This window comes from Aquarana catesbeiana, linkage group LG03 (assembly GCF_042186555.1).
Source record: "Aquarana catesbeiana isolate 2022-GZ linkage group LG03, ASM4218655v1, whole genome shotgun sequence".
NCBI lineage: Eukaryota > Metazoa > Chordata > Amphibia > Anura > Ranidae > Aquarana > Aquarana catesbeiana.
Genome location: NC_133326.1, coordinates 736,668,048 through 736,689,418, shown reverse-complemented (window position 1 = coordinate 736,689,418; position 21,371 = coordinate 736,668,048). Strand labels below are relative to the sequence as shown.

Sequence of the window (21,371 nt, the reverse complement as noted above, 5' to 3'; positions counted from 1 at the left end):
GGGGCTTGAAGCGTCCTCCGTGGCTGAGCACCGATATCAGAGTGTGAGCGGTGTCCAACCGCCTTTAAATACCCCCATCCCGGCGGCGTCTGATTTCACCGCCGGGATGCGGACGTTCATTGAGATTGCCTGCGTCATGACGTGGAGGGCGCCGCGGCGTCATTCTGACGTCAGCGGCGTCCGTAGTCCTTAATGCGCATGTCTGAATGGTTCTGGAGCCTGTGACACATACGAGTGTCACACGGCGCCATTTTGGATAAGGGAAAAGATAAGGGAAAAGCAAGCATTGTCATCCTGGAACATATAATGTCAATCCAAGTAGGCGGTCACTGTTCTAAAGCTTGAAAGCTTGCATGAAAAGGTTCCCTAGAGGTGTATTAAAGGCTCCTAGAAAGAATTAATCTAAACCAAAAGGACCAATACTGACAAGACCAGACTCAATTATTAGGGCCACCATCGTGGGGGCGATTGGTTCCTCACCCCCAACGGTGGGTGCCCTGGGCGTCCGTGTGGTCGAGATTGACAGGGATGGCCCCAACCATTTATAGAGAATTCATTGATCAAAATCATTATTTTTCTCCAGAACTGGAGAAATGAAAGCGGGAACAAAGGTATATTAATAACTGCAGCCCGTAAGATAGGCAATCATTTCAGTGGAAATACACAGATGTCACATACAACAATACAATGTACATAATATCAATACATCTGTTAAATGTCCGATTTTATACCAGACATAAATACAGAGTGAATACCTGCTTAGATGAGAATTGGAAACATAAGATAGAATGAATGGTGGGAACACACAAAATGAAAAGGGGGGGGAAAAAAGGGGAGGGAAGAACAGATGAACAGGAACTGAAAAGAAGCCAAATTGGGGCTGTTAATACCTAAGTTTTCAAAGAAAGGGCTTGAAACTGAACGCCTCATTCATGCCCGGATATTTGAGGGCCGATAATTCGTGTATCCAGCGAGTCTCCCTTTGGAGGAGGAGTCTATCATAATTTCCCCCTCTATCCCCAGGGGAATATGTTCCAACGCAAAGAAGTGTAGGCACTTAGTATCAAAATTATGATATAGACCTACATGGCGGCTGATCGGAGTCTCCATTTTCTTTTTACGTATCAGGGAGACATGATCCCTGATACGACAGAAAAAAGGTCTCTTGGTTTTGCCAATATAAAACATATTGCACTCCCATAGCATAATGTACACAATGCCAATAGATTGACAGGTTACTGCAAATCTTGGTTTGTACAAGTGCCCATTGGGTAGTAGAAGACTTCGAGTCGCCAAGATGTACCTGCAAAAGGAACAATGATGGCATGGCCTACTGCCTCTGTCAGTTTCTTTGACTTTGACAATATTATTTTCATAATGACTGTGTACTAACGAATCCCTCAAGGATCGGCAACGTCTGAACGTGATCTCCGGATAAGGATTTAAATGTTTGGCTACTTTTTCGTCCCCCATCAACAAGTACCAGTACTTGTTGAGAATTTCACGTGTTTGTTTGTGTTGATTGGAGTAAGTAGTGATGAGTCTAACTCCAGGATTAGCTTTTTTAGGTCTACTACTGTGTAGAAGAGAGACTCTATTTTGATTCTTAGCTCTGAGGTATGCTTTTTTAAGGCATTTTTTGCTATATCCTCGGTTTAGGAAGCGCAGACGTAGACATTTTGCCTCCTTTTCGAAGTCAGACTCATCGCTACAGTTGCGTTTAGCTCGCAGATATTGCCCATAGGGTACACTTTTAATGAGGGGAACCGGATGAGAACTGGTGGCATGCAGCAATGAATTTGCTGCAGAGGATTTACGGTATAGGGTCGTTCTGATGCTACCATCTGGTTTCACTGTGATTAGAGTATCCAAAAAAGTCAGACTAGATTGACTAAATTCAACCGTAAATTTGAGGTTGAACCTATTGGTTTTTAAACTTTCCAAGAAGGTCAAGAGGAGATCTTGGGAGCCCACCCATATAAAGAAAACGTCATCAATGAATCTCCTCCATAGGGGGATTTGATCCATGAATTTCTGCATATCATCATTGGAGAATAGTTCACGTTCCCACCCCCCCAGATACAGGTTGGCATAAGAGGGGCACACTTGGTCCCCATAGCCACCCCCTGTATCTGGAGGTAGTGGGATCCTCCAAATAGGAAGATGTTGTTGGAAAGAATAAACATCAGCAGGTCCAGAATAAACTCATTGTAATGAGCAGGTGTCTCATGATTTTGAGAAATGAAGTAATTGACAACTTCCACCCCCTGGGAATGGGGGATGGAGTTATACAAGGCCTCCACGTCAAGGGCCACCAGCCACGCGCCCGAGGGAATAGAAATCCCATCAAGGGCGCGTAGCAGGTCATTGGTGTCCTGAAGGTAGGACACCAAGCCCTCGACGTGGGGCCTGAGGAAGTCATCGACTAGTTTACTAGCCGTCTCCGTGAGACTGCCATTGCCCGAGACAATTGGGCGGCCCGGGGGTTTGGTCTGACTTTTATGGATCTTGGGAAGTGCGTATAGGGTGGGTATTCGTGGAGTTGTAACATTGAGGAATTCCCAAGTGGATTTATTAATGAGGCCTCTACGATAAGCAGAACCAATTAGGTGTTGGTAGCGGTTAATAGTTAAAGTGACGTGAGTCGATGATATTTTACGATACCATTCTTGGTTCTGGACAATAGCCAGTACCATGGACTCGTATTGGCCCCTGTCCATCACTACCAGATTACCGCCCTTATCCGCAGGCTTGATGATAATATTTTGATTTTGCTGTAAAGATTTTAGAGCCTGAGTTTGGGAGGGGGTTAGATTGGTCTCGGAGGTGTTCCTCCATTTAGTTTCCATAATCTCCTTGGTGACTTGGTTCGTGAACGCCCATACGTTCGGATTGCCTTGCAGAGCAGGAAATTTGGAAGATTTGGGTTTGTAGTTACCAAATGGGGCAGTGTTGGGGAGATGAGGAAGGATCAATGGAGGTGGGGGAGGGGGCGGGGGGTCAACAGCCGTTTCGAGGGCACAAGCCTCGAGCAAGTCTGTTTCACTGATCCCCCCCTCCTCCCACAGCTCCATTAGATCCTCCATGGCCTTGATGTCATTAATGGACATCTCCTTCCAAAGAGGATTCTCAAAAGATGAACTCTGAATAGCTGGGGGAGGCCTGTCATATAGAATTTTAAACATAAGTTTCCTTGAAAATAAATTGAGGTCTTTTATCAATTCGAAGGGGTCTATCTTTCGCGTAGGGCAGAAAGTGAGGCCAAGCTTCAACACAGAGACTTGTTCTGCTGACAAAGGATACGAGGAGATGTTAATCACCTCGAGTTGAGTTTCTGTGGTTTGGGATTCCCTGAATCCAAACTTGTGGGTCTCTTGGGGTCCGGCATCATCTGAGTGAAAATTACTTTTCCTTCACAGCAGGATTTTCGCCCGGCCCCAATTTTCACTCAGATGATGCCGGACCCCAAGAGACCCACAAGTTTGGATTCAGGGAATCCCAAACCACAGAAACTCAACTCGAGGTGATTAACATCTCCTCGTATCCTTTGTCGGCAGAACAAGTCTCTGTGTTGAAGCTTGGCCTCACTTTCTGCCCTACGCGAAAGATAGACCCCTTCGAATTGATAAAAGACCTCAATTTATTTTCAAGGAAACTTATGTTTAAAATTCTATATGACAGGCCTCCCCCAGCTATTCAGAGTTCATCTTTTGAGAATCCTCTTTGGAAGGAGATGTCCATTAATGACATCAAGGCCATGGAGGATCTAATGGAGCTGTGGGAGGAGGGGGGGATCAGTGAAACAGACTTGCTCGAGGCTTGTGCCCTCGAAACGGCTGTTGACCCCCCGCCCCCTCCCCCACCTCCATTGATCCTTCCTCATCTCCCCAACACTGCCCCATTTGGTAACTACAAACCCAAATCTTCCAAATTTCCTGCTCTGCAAGGCAATCCGAACGTATGGGCGTTCACGAACCAAGTCACCAAGGAGATTATGGAAACTAAATGGAGGAACACCTCCGAGACCAATCTAACCCCCTCCCAAACTCAGGCTCTAAAATCTTTACAGCAAAATCAAAATATTATCATCAAGCCTGCGGATAAGGGCGGTAATCTGGTAGTGATGGACAGGGGCCAATACGAGTCCATGGTACTGGCTATTGTCCAGAACCAAGAATGGTATCGTAAAATATCATCGACTCACGTCACTTTAACTATTAACCGCTACCAACACCTAATTGGTTCTGCTTATCGTAGCGGCCTCATTAATAAATCCACTTGGGAATTCCTCAATGTTACAACTCCACGAATACCCACCCTATACGCACTTCCCAAGATCCATAAAAGTCAGACCAAACCCCCGGGCCGCCCAATTGTCTCGGGCAATGGCAGTCTCACGGAGACGGCTAGTAAACTAGTCGATGACTTCCTCAGGCCCCACGTCGAGGGCTTGGTGTCCTACCTTCAGGACACCAATGACCTGCTACGCGCCCTTGATGGGATTTCTATTCCCTCGGGCGCGTGGCTGGTGGCCCTTGACGTGGAGGCCTTGTATAACTCCATCCCCCATTCCCAGGGGGTGGAAGTTGTCAATTACTTCATTTCTCAAAATCATGAGACACCTGCTCATTACAATGAGTTTATTCTGGACCTGCTGATGTTTATTCTTTCCAACAACATCTTCCTATTTGGAGGATCCCACTACCTCCAGATACAGGGGGTGGCTATGGGGACCAAGTGTGCCCCCTCTTATGCCAACCTGTATCTGGGGGGGTGGGAACGTGAACTATTCTCCAATGATGATATGCAGAAATTCATGGATCAAATCCCCCTATGGAGGAGATTCATTGATGACGTTTTCTTTATATGGGTGGGCTCCCAAGATCTCCTCTTGACCTTCTTGGAAAGTTTAAAAACCAATAGGTTCAACCTCAAATTTACGGTTGAATTTAGTCAATCTAGTCTGACTTTTTTGGATACTCTAATCACAGTGAAACCAGATGGTAGCATCAGAACGACCCTATACCGTAAATCCTCTGCAGCAAATTCATTGCTGCATGCCACCAGTTCTCATCCGGTTCCCCTCATTAAAAGTGTACCCTATGGGCAATATCTGCGAGCTAAACGCAACTGTAGCGATGAGTCTGACTTCGAAAAGGAGGCAAAATGTCTACGTCTGCGCTTCCTAAACCGAGGATATAGCAAAAAATGCCTTAAAAAAGCATACCTCAGAGCTAAGAATCAAAATAGAGTCTCTCTTCTACACAGTAGTAGACCTAAAAAAGCTAATCCTGGAGTTAGACTCATCACTACTTACTCCAATCAACACAAACAAACACGTGAAATTCTCAACAAGTACTGGTACTTGTTGATGGGGGACGAAAAAGTAGCCAAACATTTAAATCCTTATCCGGAGATCACGTTCAGACGTTGCCGATCCTTGAGGGATTCGTTAGTACACAGTCATTATGAAAATAATATTGTCAAAGTCAAAGAAACTGACAGAGGCAGTAGGCCATGCCATCATTGTTCCTTTTGCAGGTACATCTTGGCGACTCGAAGTCTCTACTACCCAATGGGCACTTGTACAAACCAAGATTTGCAGTAACCTGTCAATCTATTGGCATTGTGTACATTATGCTATGGGAGTGCAATATGTTTTATATTGGCAAAACCAAGAGACCTTTTTTCTGTCGTATCAGGGATCATGTCTCCCTGATACGTAAAAAGAAAATGGAGACTCCGATCAGCCGCCATGTAGGTCTATATCATAATTTTGATACTAAGTGCCTACACTTCTTTGCGTTGGAACATATTCCCCCTGGGGATAGAGGGGGAAATTATGATAGACTCCTCCTCCAAAGGGAGACTCGCTGGATACACGAATTATCGGCCCTCAAATATCCGGGCATGAATGAGGCGTTCAGTTTCAAGCCCTTTCTTTGAAAACTTAGGTATTAACAGCCCCAATTTGGCTTCTTTTCAGTTCCTGTTCATCTGTTCTTCCTCCCCTTTTTTCCCCCCCCTTTTCATTTTGTGTGTTCCCACCATTCATTCTATCTTATGTTTCCAATTCTCATCTAAGCAGGTATTCACTCTGTATTTATGTCTGGTATAAAATCGGACATTTAACAGATGTATTGATATTATGTACATTGTATTGTTGTATGTGACATCTGTGTATTTCCACTGAAATGATTGCCTATCTTACGGGCTGCAGTTATTAATATACCTTTGTTCCCGCTTTCATTTCTCCAGTTCTGGAGAAAAATAATGATTTTGATCAATGAATTCTCTATAAATGGTTGGGGCCATCCCTGTCAATCTCGACCACACGGACGCCCAGGGCACCCACCGTTGGGGGTGAGGAACCAATCGCCCCCACGATGGTGGCCCTAATAATTGAGTCTGGTCTTGTCAGTATTGGTCCTTTTGGTTTAGATTAATTCTTTCTAGGAGCCTTTAATACACCTCTAGGGAACCTTTTCATGCAAGCTTTCAAGCTTTAGAACAGTGACCGCCTACTTGGATTGACATTATATGTTCCAGGATGACAATGCTTGCTTTTCCCTTATCTTTTCCCTTATCCAAAATGGCGCCGTGTGACACTCGTATGTGTCACAGGCTCCAGAACCATTCAGACATGCGCATTAAGGACTACGGACGCCGCTGACGTCAGAATGACGCCGCGGCGCCCTCCCACGTCATGACGCAGGCAATCTCAATGAACGTCCGCATCCCGGCGGTGAAATCAGACGCCGCCGGGATGGGGGTATTTAAAGGCGGTTGGACACCGCTCACACTCTGATATCGGTGCTCAGCCACGGAGGACGCTTCAAGCCCCCTCAAGCCTATGTGCCGTTGGATGCCTTTTCAAGTAAGTCGCTCCTCTCCAGCCCATTTATCACGGTCAGTGTCTTGAGCTCTTCGATTTTCAATGGCCCTTTATCATATCTTCTCTCCCCTTTTTTCTCTTTACTCAGAAAACTGCTGTGAAGGGAACCGCTCCCTTAGGACAGTTTAACTGTGCCTTCACCAGGTATTAGCCCTTCAGATTTCGGTGTCCATCTCCATCTTTATAATCTGTACTGGCTGGGAGACCTTTATGGTCCCGATCAGGATTAGCAATTGGTTCTATTTAAGGTAATACACTCTTAAATATATGGGTGTTTTGGTATCAAAGTGATATCCTATGCGATCCCTTCATTTAATCCATACTTTATCTCTTATTTCTTTAAGGGCCTGTTCAAGTACTTTATATACTCCTGTGGTCACCTTTTTGACATTGAGGTCCCCTCCCCCATGAGAATCCCCTACTTTTAAAGTTGGCACCAGCTCTATTCTATGCGGGCATTTATGCTACAGGGTTGCACTGCAGCTTGGTAAGATATGCAGTTTAAATCTCTTTTACTTATAACTATTTGGTTTATTTGGTTTTTTAGATTTATGTATATATACTCTAGTGTTCTGTACCAGTGTATCAACCAAGTCTAATATCTTGGGTTATGCTCTGTATATATTTTGTATATATTTGAATTTTGATGTATTGATCTTTGCTTATTCTTTCATTATTCAGAGTCCACCACAATCATTTGCCTTTAAATACTCCTGAAGAAGCTCACATTTGAGCGAAACATGTCGAGCAGAGCAAGTGGCAGATTGTTATGGCACCTATAAGTAGCTGCTTTATGTAGCATTGTATAATGTTAATGACTTTATGTTCCAATTATTTATGTTTAAGCGCTTTTTTATGTCTCTTTCTTTCTGTGTGAGACATAGATATTTTTAATCTTTATCAAATAAAAATAATAATTTTATAACTGGTACGGAAATTATTGTTCAATCATTGAGTTAAGAAGCACCTTAAAAGTCCCAGGGGAAAAGGGAATTTATCTCTTTTTTCCCCTATCCCCGTATAGGCTAATTTAGCCTTTGTCTTTATTTTCTTTTCTATTCGAATTCGAATTCATTCTATATGAAATTCGAATTTCGGAAAATGGTTATATATATATATTATATATATATATATATATATATATATATATATATATATATATAAAACCATTTTCCGAAATTCGAATTTCGTATAGAATGAATTCGAATTCGAATAGAAAAGAAAATAGAATAGAAAAACAATAGAACAGAATAGAATAAAATATAATATATATATTAGATTATTTTCTGTTCTATTGTATTCCTATTCTAATCTTTTCTATTCGAATTTGAATTCATTCTATATGAATTTCGAATTTCAAAAGATGGTTATATATGTAAATACTTTTTCTGCAGCAAAAAATTTCATTTTCCGAACCGATTTTGGGGCCCCGTATCTCAGGGCCACTTGGTGCTAGGAACCCCAAATTTGGTGTGCAAACCCAGTGGAACAGGTACCATAACATATCCAAAGCTGAAGTTCCTAGCACTAAGTGGCCCCGAGATACGGGGCCCCAAAATCGGTTCAGAAAATGTCATTCCCTGCTGCAGAAAAGTGCTTGACATTTTCTGAACCGAGTTTGGGGCCCCATAGCTCAGGGCTACTTGGAGCTAAGAACCTCAAATTTGGTGTGCTAACCCAGTGGAACAGGTACCATAACATATCCAAAGCTGGGGTTCCTAGCACTAAGTGGCCCGAGATACAGGGCCCAAAATCGGTTCAGAAAATGTCATTCTCTGCTGCAGAAAAGTGCTTGACATTTTCCGAACCGACTTTGGGGCCCCGTATCTCAGGGCCACTTGGTGCTAGGAACCCCAAATTTGGTGTGCTAACCCAGTGGAACTGGTACCATAACATATCCAAGGCTGGGGTTCCTAGCACTAAGTGGCCCTGAGATACGGGGCCCCAAATTCGGTCAACTGTGTCCATCTGCATCAATGTCATTTTGGGACCCTTTGGGTTCAGAGACCCCAAATTTTGGCTGCAGCTAGGGGGCATCTAGGAACCCTTAACTAACGAGTTTGAAGTTCAGGGGACCTATGGCTGCAAATGGGCACAGTGAGGCATGCAAATGGGCATTGTTGACCCTCTTTTCCACCTACAGTAGCTGTGCATTTCTCACCCTCGTCTTATACTCGGGTCAATACGTTTTTCCATTTTTTTGTGGTAAATTAGGGCCTCGACTTATACTCAGAACGACTTATACTCGAGTATATACGGTATATATATATATATATATATATATATATATATATATATATATATTAGTTATTTATTGATATATAACCATCTATTGGATGGTTTGAAATTCATATAGAATGAATTCAAATTTGAATAGAAAAGATTAGAATAGAAGCTGCAGCCAAAATTTGGGGTCTCACAGTGAGGCATGCAAATGGGCATTGTTGACCCTCTTTTCCACCTACAGTAGCTGTGCATTTCTCACCCTCGTCTTATACTCGGGTCAATACGTTTTTCCCATTTTTTGTGGTAAATTAGGGCCTCGACTTATACTCAGAACGACTTATACTCGAGTATATACGGTATATATATATATATATTAGTTATTTATTGATATATAACCATCTATTGGATGGTTTGAAATTCATATAGAATGAATTCAAATTTGAATAGAAAAGATTAGAATAGAAGCTGCAGCCAAAATTTGGGGTCTCTGAACCCAAAGGGTCCCAAAATGACATTGCTGCAGATGGACACAGTTGACCGAATTTGGGGCCCCATATCTTGGGGCCACTTAGAGCTAAGAACCCCAAATTTGGTGTGCAAACCCAGTGGAACTAGCACCATAAAATTTCCAAAGCTGAGGTTTCTAGCACCAAGTGGCCTCGAGATACAGGGCCCCAAAAATCAGTTTAGAAAATGTCAAGCACTTTTCTGCAGCAGAGAATGACATTTTCCGAACCGGTTTGGGGCCCCATATCTCGGGGCCACTTAGTGCTAGGAACCCCAGCCTTGGATATATTATGGTACCAGTTCCACTGGGTTAGCACACCAAATTTGGGGTTCCTAGCACCAAGTGGCCCTGAGATACGGAGCCCCAAAGTCGGTTCGGAAAATGTCAAGCACTTCTGCAGCAGAGAATGACATTTTCTGAACCGATTTTGGGCCCTGTATCTCGGGCCACTTAGTGCTAGGAACCCCAGCTTTGGATATGTTATGGTACCAGTTCCACTGGGTTAGCACCCCAAATTTGAGGTTCTTAGCTCCAAGTAGCCCTGAGCTATGGGGCCCCAAACTCGGTTCAGAAAATGTCAAGCACTTTTCTGCAGCAGAGAATGACATTTTCTGAACCGATTTTGGGGCCCCGTATCTCGGGGCCACTTAGTGCTAGGAACCCCAGCCTTGGATATATTATGGTACCAGTTCAACTGGGTTAGCACACCAAATTTAGGGTTCCTAGCACCAAGTGGCCCTGAGATACGGAGCCCCAAAGTCGGTTCGGAAAATGTCAAGCACTTCTGCAGCAGAGAATGACATTTTCTGAACCGATTTTGGGCCCTGTATCTCGGGGCCACTTAGTGCTAGGAACCCCAGCTTTGGATATGTTATGGTACCAGTTCCACTGGGTTAGCACACCAAATTTGAGGTTCTTAGCTCCAAGTAGCCCTGAGCTATGGGGCCCCAAACTCGGTTCAGAAAATGTCAAGCACTTTTCTGCAGCAGGGAATGACATTTCTGAACCGATTTTGGGGCCCCGTATCTCGGGGCCACTTAGAGCTAGGAACTTCAGCTTTGGATATGTTTTGCACACCAAATTTGGGGTTCCTAGCACCAAGTGGCCCTGAGATACGGGGCCCCAAAATCGGTTCGGAAAATGAAATTTTTTGCTGCAGAAAAAGTATTTATATATATAACCATCTTTTGAAATTCGAAATTCATATAGAATGAATTCAAATTCGAATAGAAAAGATTAGAATAGGAATACAATAGAACAGAAAATAATCTAATATATATATTATATTTTATTCTATTCTGTTCTATTGTTTTTCTAGTCTATTTTCTTTTCTATTCGAATTCAAATTCATTCTATACGAAATTCGAATTTCGGAAAATGGTTATATATATATATATATATATATATATATATATATATATATATATATATATATATATATATATATATATATATATATATATATATATATATATATATATATATAACCATTTTCCGAAATTCGAATTTCATATAGAATGAATTCGAATTCGAATAGAAAAGAAAATAGACTAGAAAACAATATTTTACTCAATTGTGTTCTATTTTTTTTCTAGTCTATTTTCTATTTCTAGTCTAATCTTTTCAATTCGAATTCGAATTCATTCTATATGAAATTCGAATTTCGGAAAATGGTTATATATATATATATATATATATATATATATATATATATATATATATATATATATAAAATATTTATATATATAACCATCTTTTGAAATTAGAAATTCATATAGAATGAATTCAAATTCGAATAGAAAAGAAAATAGACTAGAAAAACAATAGAATAGAATAAAATATAATATATATATATATTAGATTATTTTCTGTTCTATTGTTTTTCTATTCTAATCTTTTCTATTCAAATTTGAATTCATTTTATATGAATTTCGAATTTCAAAAGATGTATATAATTTTTTTCCCTGATCTGTTCTATTGTTTTTCTATGATTGATATATATATATATATATATATATATATATATATATATATAAAAATTTCCGAAATTCGAATTTCATATAGAATGAAATTGAATTGAAATAGAATAGAAAATAATATCTTAGAAAAACAATAGATCAGATCAGAAAATATAATATATATATATATATATATATATATATATATATATATATATATATATATATATATATATATATATATATATATAAATATATAATATATATATGTATAAATATATATATATATATATATATATATATATATATATATATATATATATATATATAAATATATATATATATATATATATATATTAGAAAAAAATAGTACAGAATAGAGTAAAATATTATATATATATATATATATATATATATATATATATATATATATATATATATATATATATATATATATATATATATATATATATATATATATATATATATATATATATATATTATTCTATTCTGTTCTATTGTTATTCTATTCTATTCTTTACTATTCTTTACTATTCAAATTTGAATAGAAAAAAATAGAATAGAATAGAATAGAGTAACAATAGAACAGAATAGAATAAAAAATAATATATATATATATATATATTTATTATTATTTTTTTTTTGTAAACGCTATAACTTTTGCGCAAAGCAATCAATAAACGCTTATTGCGATTTTTTTTTAACAAAAATATGTAGAAGAATACGTATCGGCCTAAACTGAGGAAAAAAAATGTTTTTTTATATATTTTTGGGGGATATTTATTATAGCAAAATCTAAAAAATAATGCGTTTTTTTCAAAATAGTCGCTCTTATTTTGTTTATAGCGCAAAAAATAAAAACCGCAGGGGTAATCAAATACCACCAAAAGAAAGCTCTATTTATGGGAAAAAAAGGACTTCAATTTTGTTTGGGAGCCAGGTCGAACAACCGCGCAATTTTCAGTTAAAGCGATGCAGTGCCGAATCGCAAAAAGTGCTCTGGTCAGGAAGGGGGTAAATTCTTCCGGGGCTGAAGTGGTTTAAAACCTGTAGTTTTATTAGCTGTTTTTTTTTTTTTGACAGGGGCGCAGTTTCAGTGCTTGCTATAGGTGCCATTTTCACTAGATATGCCTCTGGGAGACACAGAGAGAGAGAGACAGAGAATGTAATCATTTTTATTTACCAATGACGGATGCAGTCTGGGGTGCGCTCAATCCCTCTCACAGCTTTTACTGCCATGGTGACGCGAAACCATGCAGCGTTCTTCTGGTTTGCTGAAGAGGAATATTATCTGAATATTATCTGAATATTATCAAATTCGAAAATAGAAATATTTTCGAATGCGATTGAAATAATTTCTAATACAGTTGAAATAATTTCTAATACAGTTGAAATAATTTCGAATGCTGTTGAAATATTTCGAATGCGGTTGAAATATTATCGAATCCGATTGAAATAATTTTGAATAAAGTTGAAATAATTTCGAATGCGGTTGAAATATTATCAAATTTGGTAGAAATATTTTCGAATGCGATTGAAATATTATCGAATACAATTGAAATAATTTCTAATACAGTTGAAATAATTTCGAATGCTGTTGAAATATTTTCGAATGCGGTTGAAATAATATCGAATCCGGTTGAAATATTTTCGAATTCGACCGATTTTCGAATTCGGTCGAAAACGAAACTGATTTGAAAAACGAATTTAATGAATTTAACGAATCTAACTAAACTAAATTAATTAAATAACGAATTAAAACGAAACGAAACGAAACAAATTTTTTCATTTTGCACATGCCTATAACTGAGATTGATCTGTTATATTGGGGCAGTGTGTGAACTTTATTCAGTTTTGGGATTAAAGACATATTAGATAAGAGCATCTCTTCTGGGAAATGGTCTCCTTTTAGTATCTTATTAAATAATTTGCTTAGGTTAGGGATTAATAGTTGGTGAAATTGTTTATAATAAAAAGAAGAAAATCCATCAGGACCAGGTGCAGAACCTTTTTTAAGGGATTTAATTATTTGGATGATTTCTTCGTCTGTGCATGGGGCATTTAAAAGGTCCGTTTGTAAGGAGGTTAATGAGGGGAAAGGAATATTGTCTAGCCATGATAATGTGGAAGGTGAGATTGATGATGAAGGTTTAGAAAGGAGCTCCAAATAAAATTTGGAAAAAATTGATAGGATGTCTTGCGGATGAGTGACTAATTGATTGGTGTTATTTCTAAGTTTGTATACATGAGTGGGTTTAATAGATTGATTTAATTTATGGGCAAACATTGTTGAATAAGAATTACTTGAGAGGAAAAATTTAGCTTTTGACCAGCGGAGGGCCTTTTCTGCTTTAAAAGTTAGGATGGAGTCTAATTCATTGCGTTTTTGAGAAATCATGTTAAAGATATCTGGGTCATGCGAGTTTGTATGTACCCTATATAATTTATGGAGATCCATTGTGAGAGAGTGAATTTTTGCCCATTTTTCTTTATTAGCTTGAGCTGACATCTTGATGAGCCGTCCTCTCAAGACTGCCTTGTGAGCTAGCCAAAGAGTAGCGGGGGATATATCTGGAGTATTATTTAATGTAAAATAATCTTTAATGGCAGAAGCTATTTCCTGTTGATGAGTCGGTTCAATTAATAAGGACTCGTTGAGTCTCCAAGAGTAAGGTGTTGAAGAAAGACCGATAAAATGTGTGTCGAGCGTAGTAATCTGATGGTCTGACCAAGTGCAAGGAAGAATTAAAGCTTTTTTCATTTCACACGGGGGGGGCGGGATCTGGGGTCCCCTTGTTAAAGGGGGCTTCCAGATTCCGATAAGCCACCCCGCCCGCAGACCCCCACAACCACCGGCTAAGGGTTGTGGGGATCAGGCCCTTGTCCTCATCAACATGGGGACAAGGTGTTTTGGGGGGCCGCTACCCCAAAGCACCCTCCCAATGTTGAGGGCATTTGGCCTGGTACAGTTCAGGAGGGGGGGATGCTCTCATCTTTCTCTTCATCTTCTTCTCTTCATCTTCTTTTCAGGCCGCTCTGTATACATGGGAGGCTCCCGCTGTGTGACGCTTCTCGTCTTCTGACGAGTGACCCCGCCCCCTCTGACGCACGGGGACTTGACGGGGACTTCCCTGTGGCATTCCCCATGACGTCAGAGGGGGTTTATGTAACGGGTGACCCCGCCCCCCCGAGACATCATGGGGAATGCCACAGGGAAGTCCCCGTCAAGTCCCTGTTCGTCAGAGGGGGCAGGGTCACCGGGTGGCCCCACCCTCCGTTATTTAAGAACCATCAGAAGACGAGAAGCGTTACACAGCAGGAGCCTCCCATGTATGCGGAGCAGCCCGAAAAGAAGATGAAGAGAAGAAGATGAAGAGAAGGAGACGCCGTGGAGGAAGATGCCAGACGAGAACACCGGAGAAAGAAGCAGAGGATCAGAGGAAGAAGAAGATGGAGGAAGAAACCAAAGGAAGATAGAAGAAAGAAGATAGAAGAGTCAAAAACTGTCTCTTGTAATTTTAACATTTTTGACAGTTTTTTTGTGAAATGGTAGGAGTACCCCCTTACCATTTCACACGGGGGGCTGGATCTGGGGGTCCCCTTGTTAAAGGGGGCTTCCAGATTCCGATAAGCCCCCGCCTGCAGACCCCCACAACCACCGGCCAAGGGTTGTGGGGATGAGGCCCTTGTCCTCATCAACATGGGGACAAGGTGTTTTGGGGGGCCGCTACCCCAAATCACCCTCCCAATGTTGAGGGCATGTGGCCTGGTACGGTTCAGGAGGGGGGGTGTGCTCTCGTCCTCCCTCTTTTCCTACGGCCTGCCAGGTTGCGTGCTCGGATAAGGGTCTGGTATGGAATTTTTTTTTATTTTTGCGCAGGGGTTCCCCTTAATATCCATACCAGACCTGAAGGGCCTGGTATGGAATTTAGGGGGACCCCCACGCCAGTTTTTTTTTAATTTGCTTCGGGGTTCCCCTGTGGGGAAATCCCATGCAGTTTTTAGCAATGAACTTTTATGTGTATTGTCGGACCTGCAATTCATTAATAGCCGCGAGTAGTTTTAAATGACTTTTTTTCCTTTGAAATGTCATTTTGCTGTCAGACTGTTCTAAACACGGGAAACATGCGCCCCTTTACAGACATACTATAGACACCCCCAGCTACAAAATTTAAAGGAATATTACACTTTTATTGTTTCACTTTAAGCATTATTAAAATCACTGCTCCTGAAAAAACGGCCGTTTTTAAAACTTTTTTTTGCATTGATCCATGTCCCCTGGGGCAGGACCCAGGTCCCCAAACACTTTTTATGACAATAACTTGCATATAAGCCTTTAAAATTAGAACTTTTGATTTCTCCCATAGACTTTTAAAGGGTGTTCCGTGGCTTTCGAATTTGCCACGAACACCCCAAATTGTTCACTGTTCGGCGAACTGGCGAACAGCCGATGTTCGAGTCGAACTCGAAGCTCATCCCTAGTTCAGAGTATATAGGGCCCAGGGGCTCAACGCCTTTCCTTTTTTTAATTTGGGTGCGGGGTTCCACTTAATATCCATACAAGACCCAAAGGGGCTGGGGGGGCGGGGGGTACCTATGTCATTTTACATTACATTATAGCTGCAAGCAGTTTCAAATGACTTTTATTCCTTTAAAATTGTCATTTTGTGCAGGGACTGTTCTAAGCACAGGAAACACGCGCCACTTTACAGGCATACTATAGGAACCCCCCAGGTACGATATTTAAAGAAATATTTTACTTTTTTTTCACTTTAAGCATCATTAAAATCACTGCTCCTGAAAAAACGGCCGTTTTTAAAACTTTTTTTTGCATTGATACATGTCCCCTGGGGCAGGACCCGGGTCCCCAAACACTTTTTAGGACAATAAATTGCATATTAGCCTTTAAAATGAGCACTTTTGATTTCAAGCGTTCGAGTCCCATAGATTTTAACAGGGTTCTACAGTTTGCACAAACTTTCGGTCCGTTCGCAGTTTCTGGTGTGAACCGAACCGGGGGGGTGTTTGGCTCATCCCTAGTCAAGACATCAGGAGAGGAGATCCTGTGTGTGTGCATTTAGTAACAACTTCTAAAGACCGGGTGACTGTTTAATTAATGGAGGCTGGAGGGAGCAGCTGTGTGTAGCTCTGGTTCTTGAATTCATGGAGATAACATCATTTTAGTCTAAAAAAGGGAATTATTCAGGGTGATTCTTCTAGTTCAAATAGAAGCAGTGAGTAGTAAATCTTCAGTCAGATATGCCAAGTAACAGAAGAAGCAATAGTCTGCAGTGAGGATTCTAAAGTGAAAAATCCATTTACTAGGCCAAGGCCATGGATGATACTCCACAAAGTGAAATCTTTATGGGCATCTCATACTTCCCTTGTTTCATTCAAGTTGTATCCCACAAATAAAAGAGAGAAAACTAAATTATTGACTGTTCATTGTCTATAAAGTGATGGATGGGGGGTTGGCAGCAGGGTGATTGGCGGATTGCTATAACCAACTCAGCAGCCCTGAGTACCGCTACATATATAATGTATTATATATCCAGTATGTATAAAATGTATTATATAATATATCCTGTATGTATATAATATATTATATAATATATCCTGTATGTATACTTCCATGAGGCCCCATATGTGTACTGTCAGCGGGAAGTGGTTCATCCAGTTGGAAGCTCCTAATTTGTCACTTGCTTTCCCTGGATGACATTCATAATTCTTTCTCACACAGATATTGATCAGGAATTGGTAGGAAATGGACATTATAGACGGGAACTCACCATGTTGTGCTTTTCTCTGGAGGTCATCTGCAGGTCCCATCAGACCGATCAATGTAAAGACATAAATGGTGACATCCAGAGCCCCTTTCTCTCCATACGCATCTATCAGGAGGTCCTTGGTGGTGATCCAGTCTGCATTTTCTAGTTTTCCTCGGGGGATGGGACGTTTATCTCCATAGGAGAAATCAGACAATTTGTTCCTAAATCTTTTGAAGTCACTTCCTTTCAGATCCTCCAGAGAATATATGATAAGATCCCCGGGGGTTTGTTTGACCTTCCCTAGGACAACAGGAGCTGACCCTGCAGAGAGGACAATCAGCAACCATAAACATTTATCTTGATTGGATGATTTCTGACACATGACAGCAGATACAGTGCCTTGAAAAAGTATTCATACACCTTGGAATTTTCCACATTTTGTCATGTTACAACCATGGGACGGGACGGGATAGGCACTGACACAGACCGGGTTTGACGAGCTCGCCGCTCGTAGGATATACATGTGATGTACATCTGCTCCATGTGAGTACATGCTGTTGACTTGAATAAAAGCATCATCTTGCTCAAAATACTACACTATCTGGCATCCCCTTTTTTTGTTCCTCCATATGCTGACTCTGCTATTGTCAATGCTGGTACTGAGGGATTAAAGCACAGGGACCATCGGCTCCGGCCCCGGGGACCCCAAAGAGAGACCATCTCCTCCATTTACACTTTATGCGGTTGTCCCATTGCCGCAAGGTAAGGGGCCACTACCTATCTGCGTGTGTTTAAGCACGAAGAGGATAAACACCCTCTCTCTTTCGGCACCCCACCAATTATTTATTGCACATTTGGATTTTAAAAGGATCACTGAATATTTTCTTTGAGTCTGCACTGGCACATATGCTTTACTGGACTTGCAAAATAATTTGTTCTGGACTTCACGCAGCTATATTTCTAATGGCATTTTCTATTTGGGCCATATAGAGTGATGCCATACACTTATGTTGCACTGATGCGTTTTTTGCACAGTTTTCTGCACAATATTTATTCTATATAGTTTTTCACTTTGTGTCCATATATATTCACCCTGCAGGACTTGCACTTTTTTATCCACATATTTTATTTCTATTTTGTGTATATGCTATTTCTGTGATATTTATTATTTGTTACACATGCTTTACGATTACATTTACGTGTCCATATATATTCACCCTGCAGGACTTGCACTTTTTTATCCACATATTTTATTTCTATTTTGTGTATATGCTATTTCTGTGATATTTATTATTTGTTACACATGCTTTACGATTACATTTACGTGTCCATATATATTCACCCTGCAGGACTTGCACTTTTTTATCCACATATTTTATTTCTATTGTATGTATATGCTATTTCTGTGATATTTATTATTTGTTACACATGCTTTACGATTACATTTTATTGATACGGGTTGCACAGCGACACTATAGCACTTTAAAGCTCATCTGCACAGGTTTTACTAGCACTAGGTGTGCAAGAGGATTATATCTATTGGTTCCCTGCACACGCTACACTGATACAGGATAGATATTCACCCTTTTACATTGCTGGATTGTTTCACAGGATACTGTGCGGACAGACATACTACCTGCACACCCCTCCAATTATATTTTTTTCTTTACATTTTTGCTTTTACCGCACACTATCATATAGTTACACTTTACTGGACCAGCGCAGCACTATTGATTTTCATTTTTTATTCATACACCTTGGAATTTTCCACATTTTGTCATGTTACAACCAAAAATGTAAATATATTTTATTGGGATTTTATGTGATAGACCAACATAAAGTGGCTCATAATTGTAAAGTGGAAGGAATAAATATGTAAAAAGTGTGGTGTGCATTTGTATTAAATCCCCCTGAGTCAATACTTCGTATAACCACTATTCGCTGCAATTACAGCTGCAAGTCTTGACACAGATTTGGATTTAGGTCTGGACTGTGACTGGGCCATTCTAACACATGAATATGCTTTCATCTAAACCATTCCATTGTAGCTCTGGCTGGATGTTTCGGGTCGTTGACTTGTTGGAAGGTGAACCTCCGCCCCAGTCTCAAGTCTTTTGCAGACCCCAACAGGTTTCTTCGACGATTTCCCTGTATTTGGCTACAATCATCTTCCCATCAACTCTGACCAGATTCACTGTCCCTACTGAAGAAAAGCATCCCCACAACATAGTACCACCACCATGTTTCACGGTGGGGATGGTGTGTTCAGGGTGATGTACAGTGTTAGTTTTCCACCACACATAGCATTTTGTTTTTAGGCCAAAAAGTTCAATTTTGGTCTCATCGGACCAGAGCACCTTCTTCCACATGTGGATCTCTGCAGATCCTCCAGAGTTACCATGGGCCTCTTGGCTGCTTCTCTGATGAATGCTCTCCTTGCCCAGCCGGTCAGTTTAGGTGGACGGCCATGTCTTGGTAGGTTTGCAGTTGTGCCATACTCTTTCCATTTTCTGATGGTGAAATAAAAAGTGCTCTGTGAGATGTTCAAAGCTTTGGATATGTTTTTTTATAACCTAACCCTGCTTTAAACTTCTCCACTACTTTATACCTGACCTGTCTGGTGTGTTCCTTGGCCTTCATGATGCTGTTTTTTCACTAAGGTCCTCTAACAAACCTTTAAGGGGTTCACAGAACAGCTGTATTTATACTGAGATTAAATGACACACAGGTGGACTCTATTTACTAATTAGGTAACTTGTGAAAGAAATTGGTTCCACTAGATTTTAGTTAGGGGTATCAGAGTAAAGGGGGCTGAATACAAATGCCACCCACACTTTTCACAGATTTATTTGTAAAACATTTTGAAAAACATTTATCATTTTCCTTTAACTTCACAATTAATGTCCACTTTGTGTTGGTCTATCACATAAAATCCCAACAAAATACATTTATGTTTTTGGTTGTAACATGACAAAATGTGGAAAATTTTAAAGGGTATGAATACTTTTTCAAGGCACTGTTAGTCTGTACTGGCAGCTGGCAATGCTATAAAGAGCATATAGAAGGGAAGGGAAATGAAATTATCCCCCAATATGTCTATTATCCTATGGAGGCATTGGATCCCTTGTGATAATCTCATGGTTGCCTCCATAATGGTAAGTTACCTCTCAGATGGATGAATATTGGGTGCAAACACCTAAGGGGTATATTTATAAAAGATTCACCTTCATGAATAATCCACATAAAGTGTCTAATGTTTATTTCCTATAATATTCAGCTCCATCTAGTGGCCAGAATGTCATATATTACTGGTTGAGGTATTTCAAGAAAATACTTTATTATGAAACTATAAATCTTTTAAGAAACCTTCCCCTGAATAATGATGTGTCTGATCAGTGTGAACTAAAAACTCTGATTACCTCCAAATCTACCAGCAGTATGTGTCATGTAACCCAGGGTGTTTTTCTACTTAGGATTATAGACAAAGGATTCCCCCGACCGCTACACTAATCACTAGGGTTGTCCCGATACCGATACTAGTATCGGTATCGGCACCGATACCGAGCATTTGCCCAAGTACTTGTACTCGGGCAAATGCTCCTGATGCTTCCACCGATACCTAGAGGACAGCTGTGATCGGCGCGTGGGGGAGTTACAAGATTCTCCCCCAGCGGCTTTCCCCAGCTTTAGTGACATACAGCGGTGATCGCTCACAGCTGACTGTCACTGCATCCTCCTCCATGTCCCCTCCTTTCCTCTGTGCTTCTCCGCTGTCCCCTGCATTCCTCTCTCCTTATCTGTCCCCCTCCGTTCTCCCCCTCCGTTCCTCTCTCCTTATCTGTCCCCTCCATTCCTCTCTCCTTATCTGTCCCCTCCATTCCTCTCTCCTTATCTGTCCCCTCCGTTCCGCCGTCCCCCTCCTCCTTCCTTTGTGTATGGATAGAGTCAGCTGACTCTGTCCATTCACATAACTGAAACATTGTAATCTCCTGTGA

At 40.6% G+C, this 21,371-nt stretch overlaps 1 protein-coding gene across 1 annotated transcript in view; it reads right to left on the bottom strand.

The window, feature by feature from the left end:
- Nucleotides 1-21,371, bottom strand: part of LOC141133855 (NACHT, LRR and PYD domains-containing protein 3-like) — a 179,672-nt gene that overhangs the window by 139,811 nt on the left and 18,490 nt on the right. Inside the window, 1 exon segment of the mRNA XM_073623438.1 lies at nucleotides 17,398-17,697. Within this exon segment, the coding sequence (XP_073479539.1) occupies nucleotides 17,398-17,697 (300 nt within the window).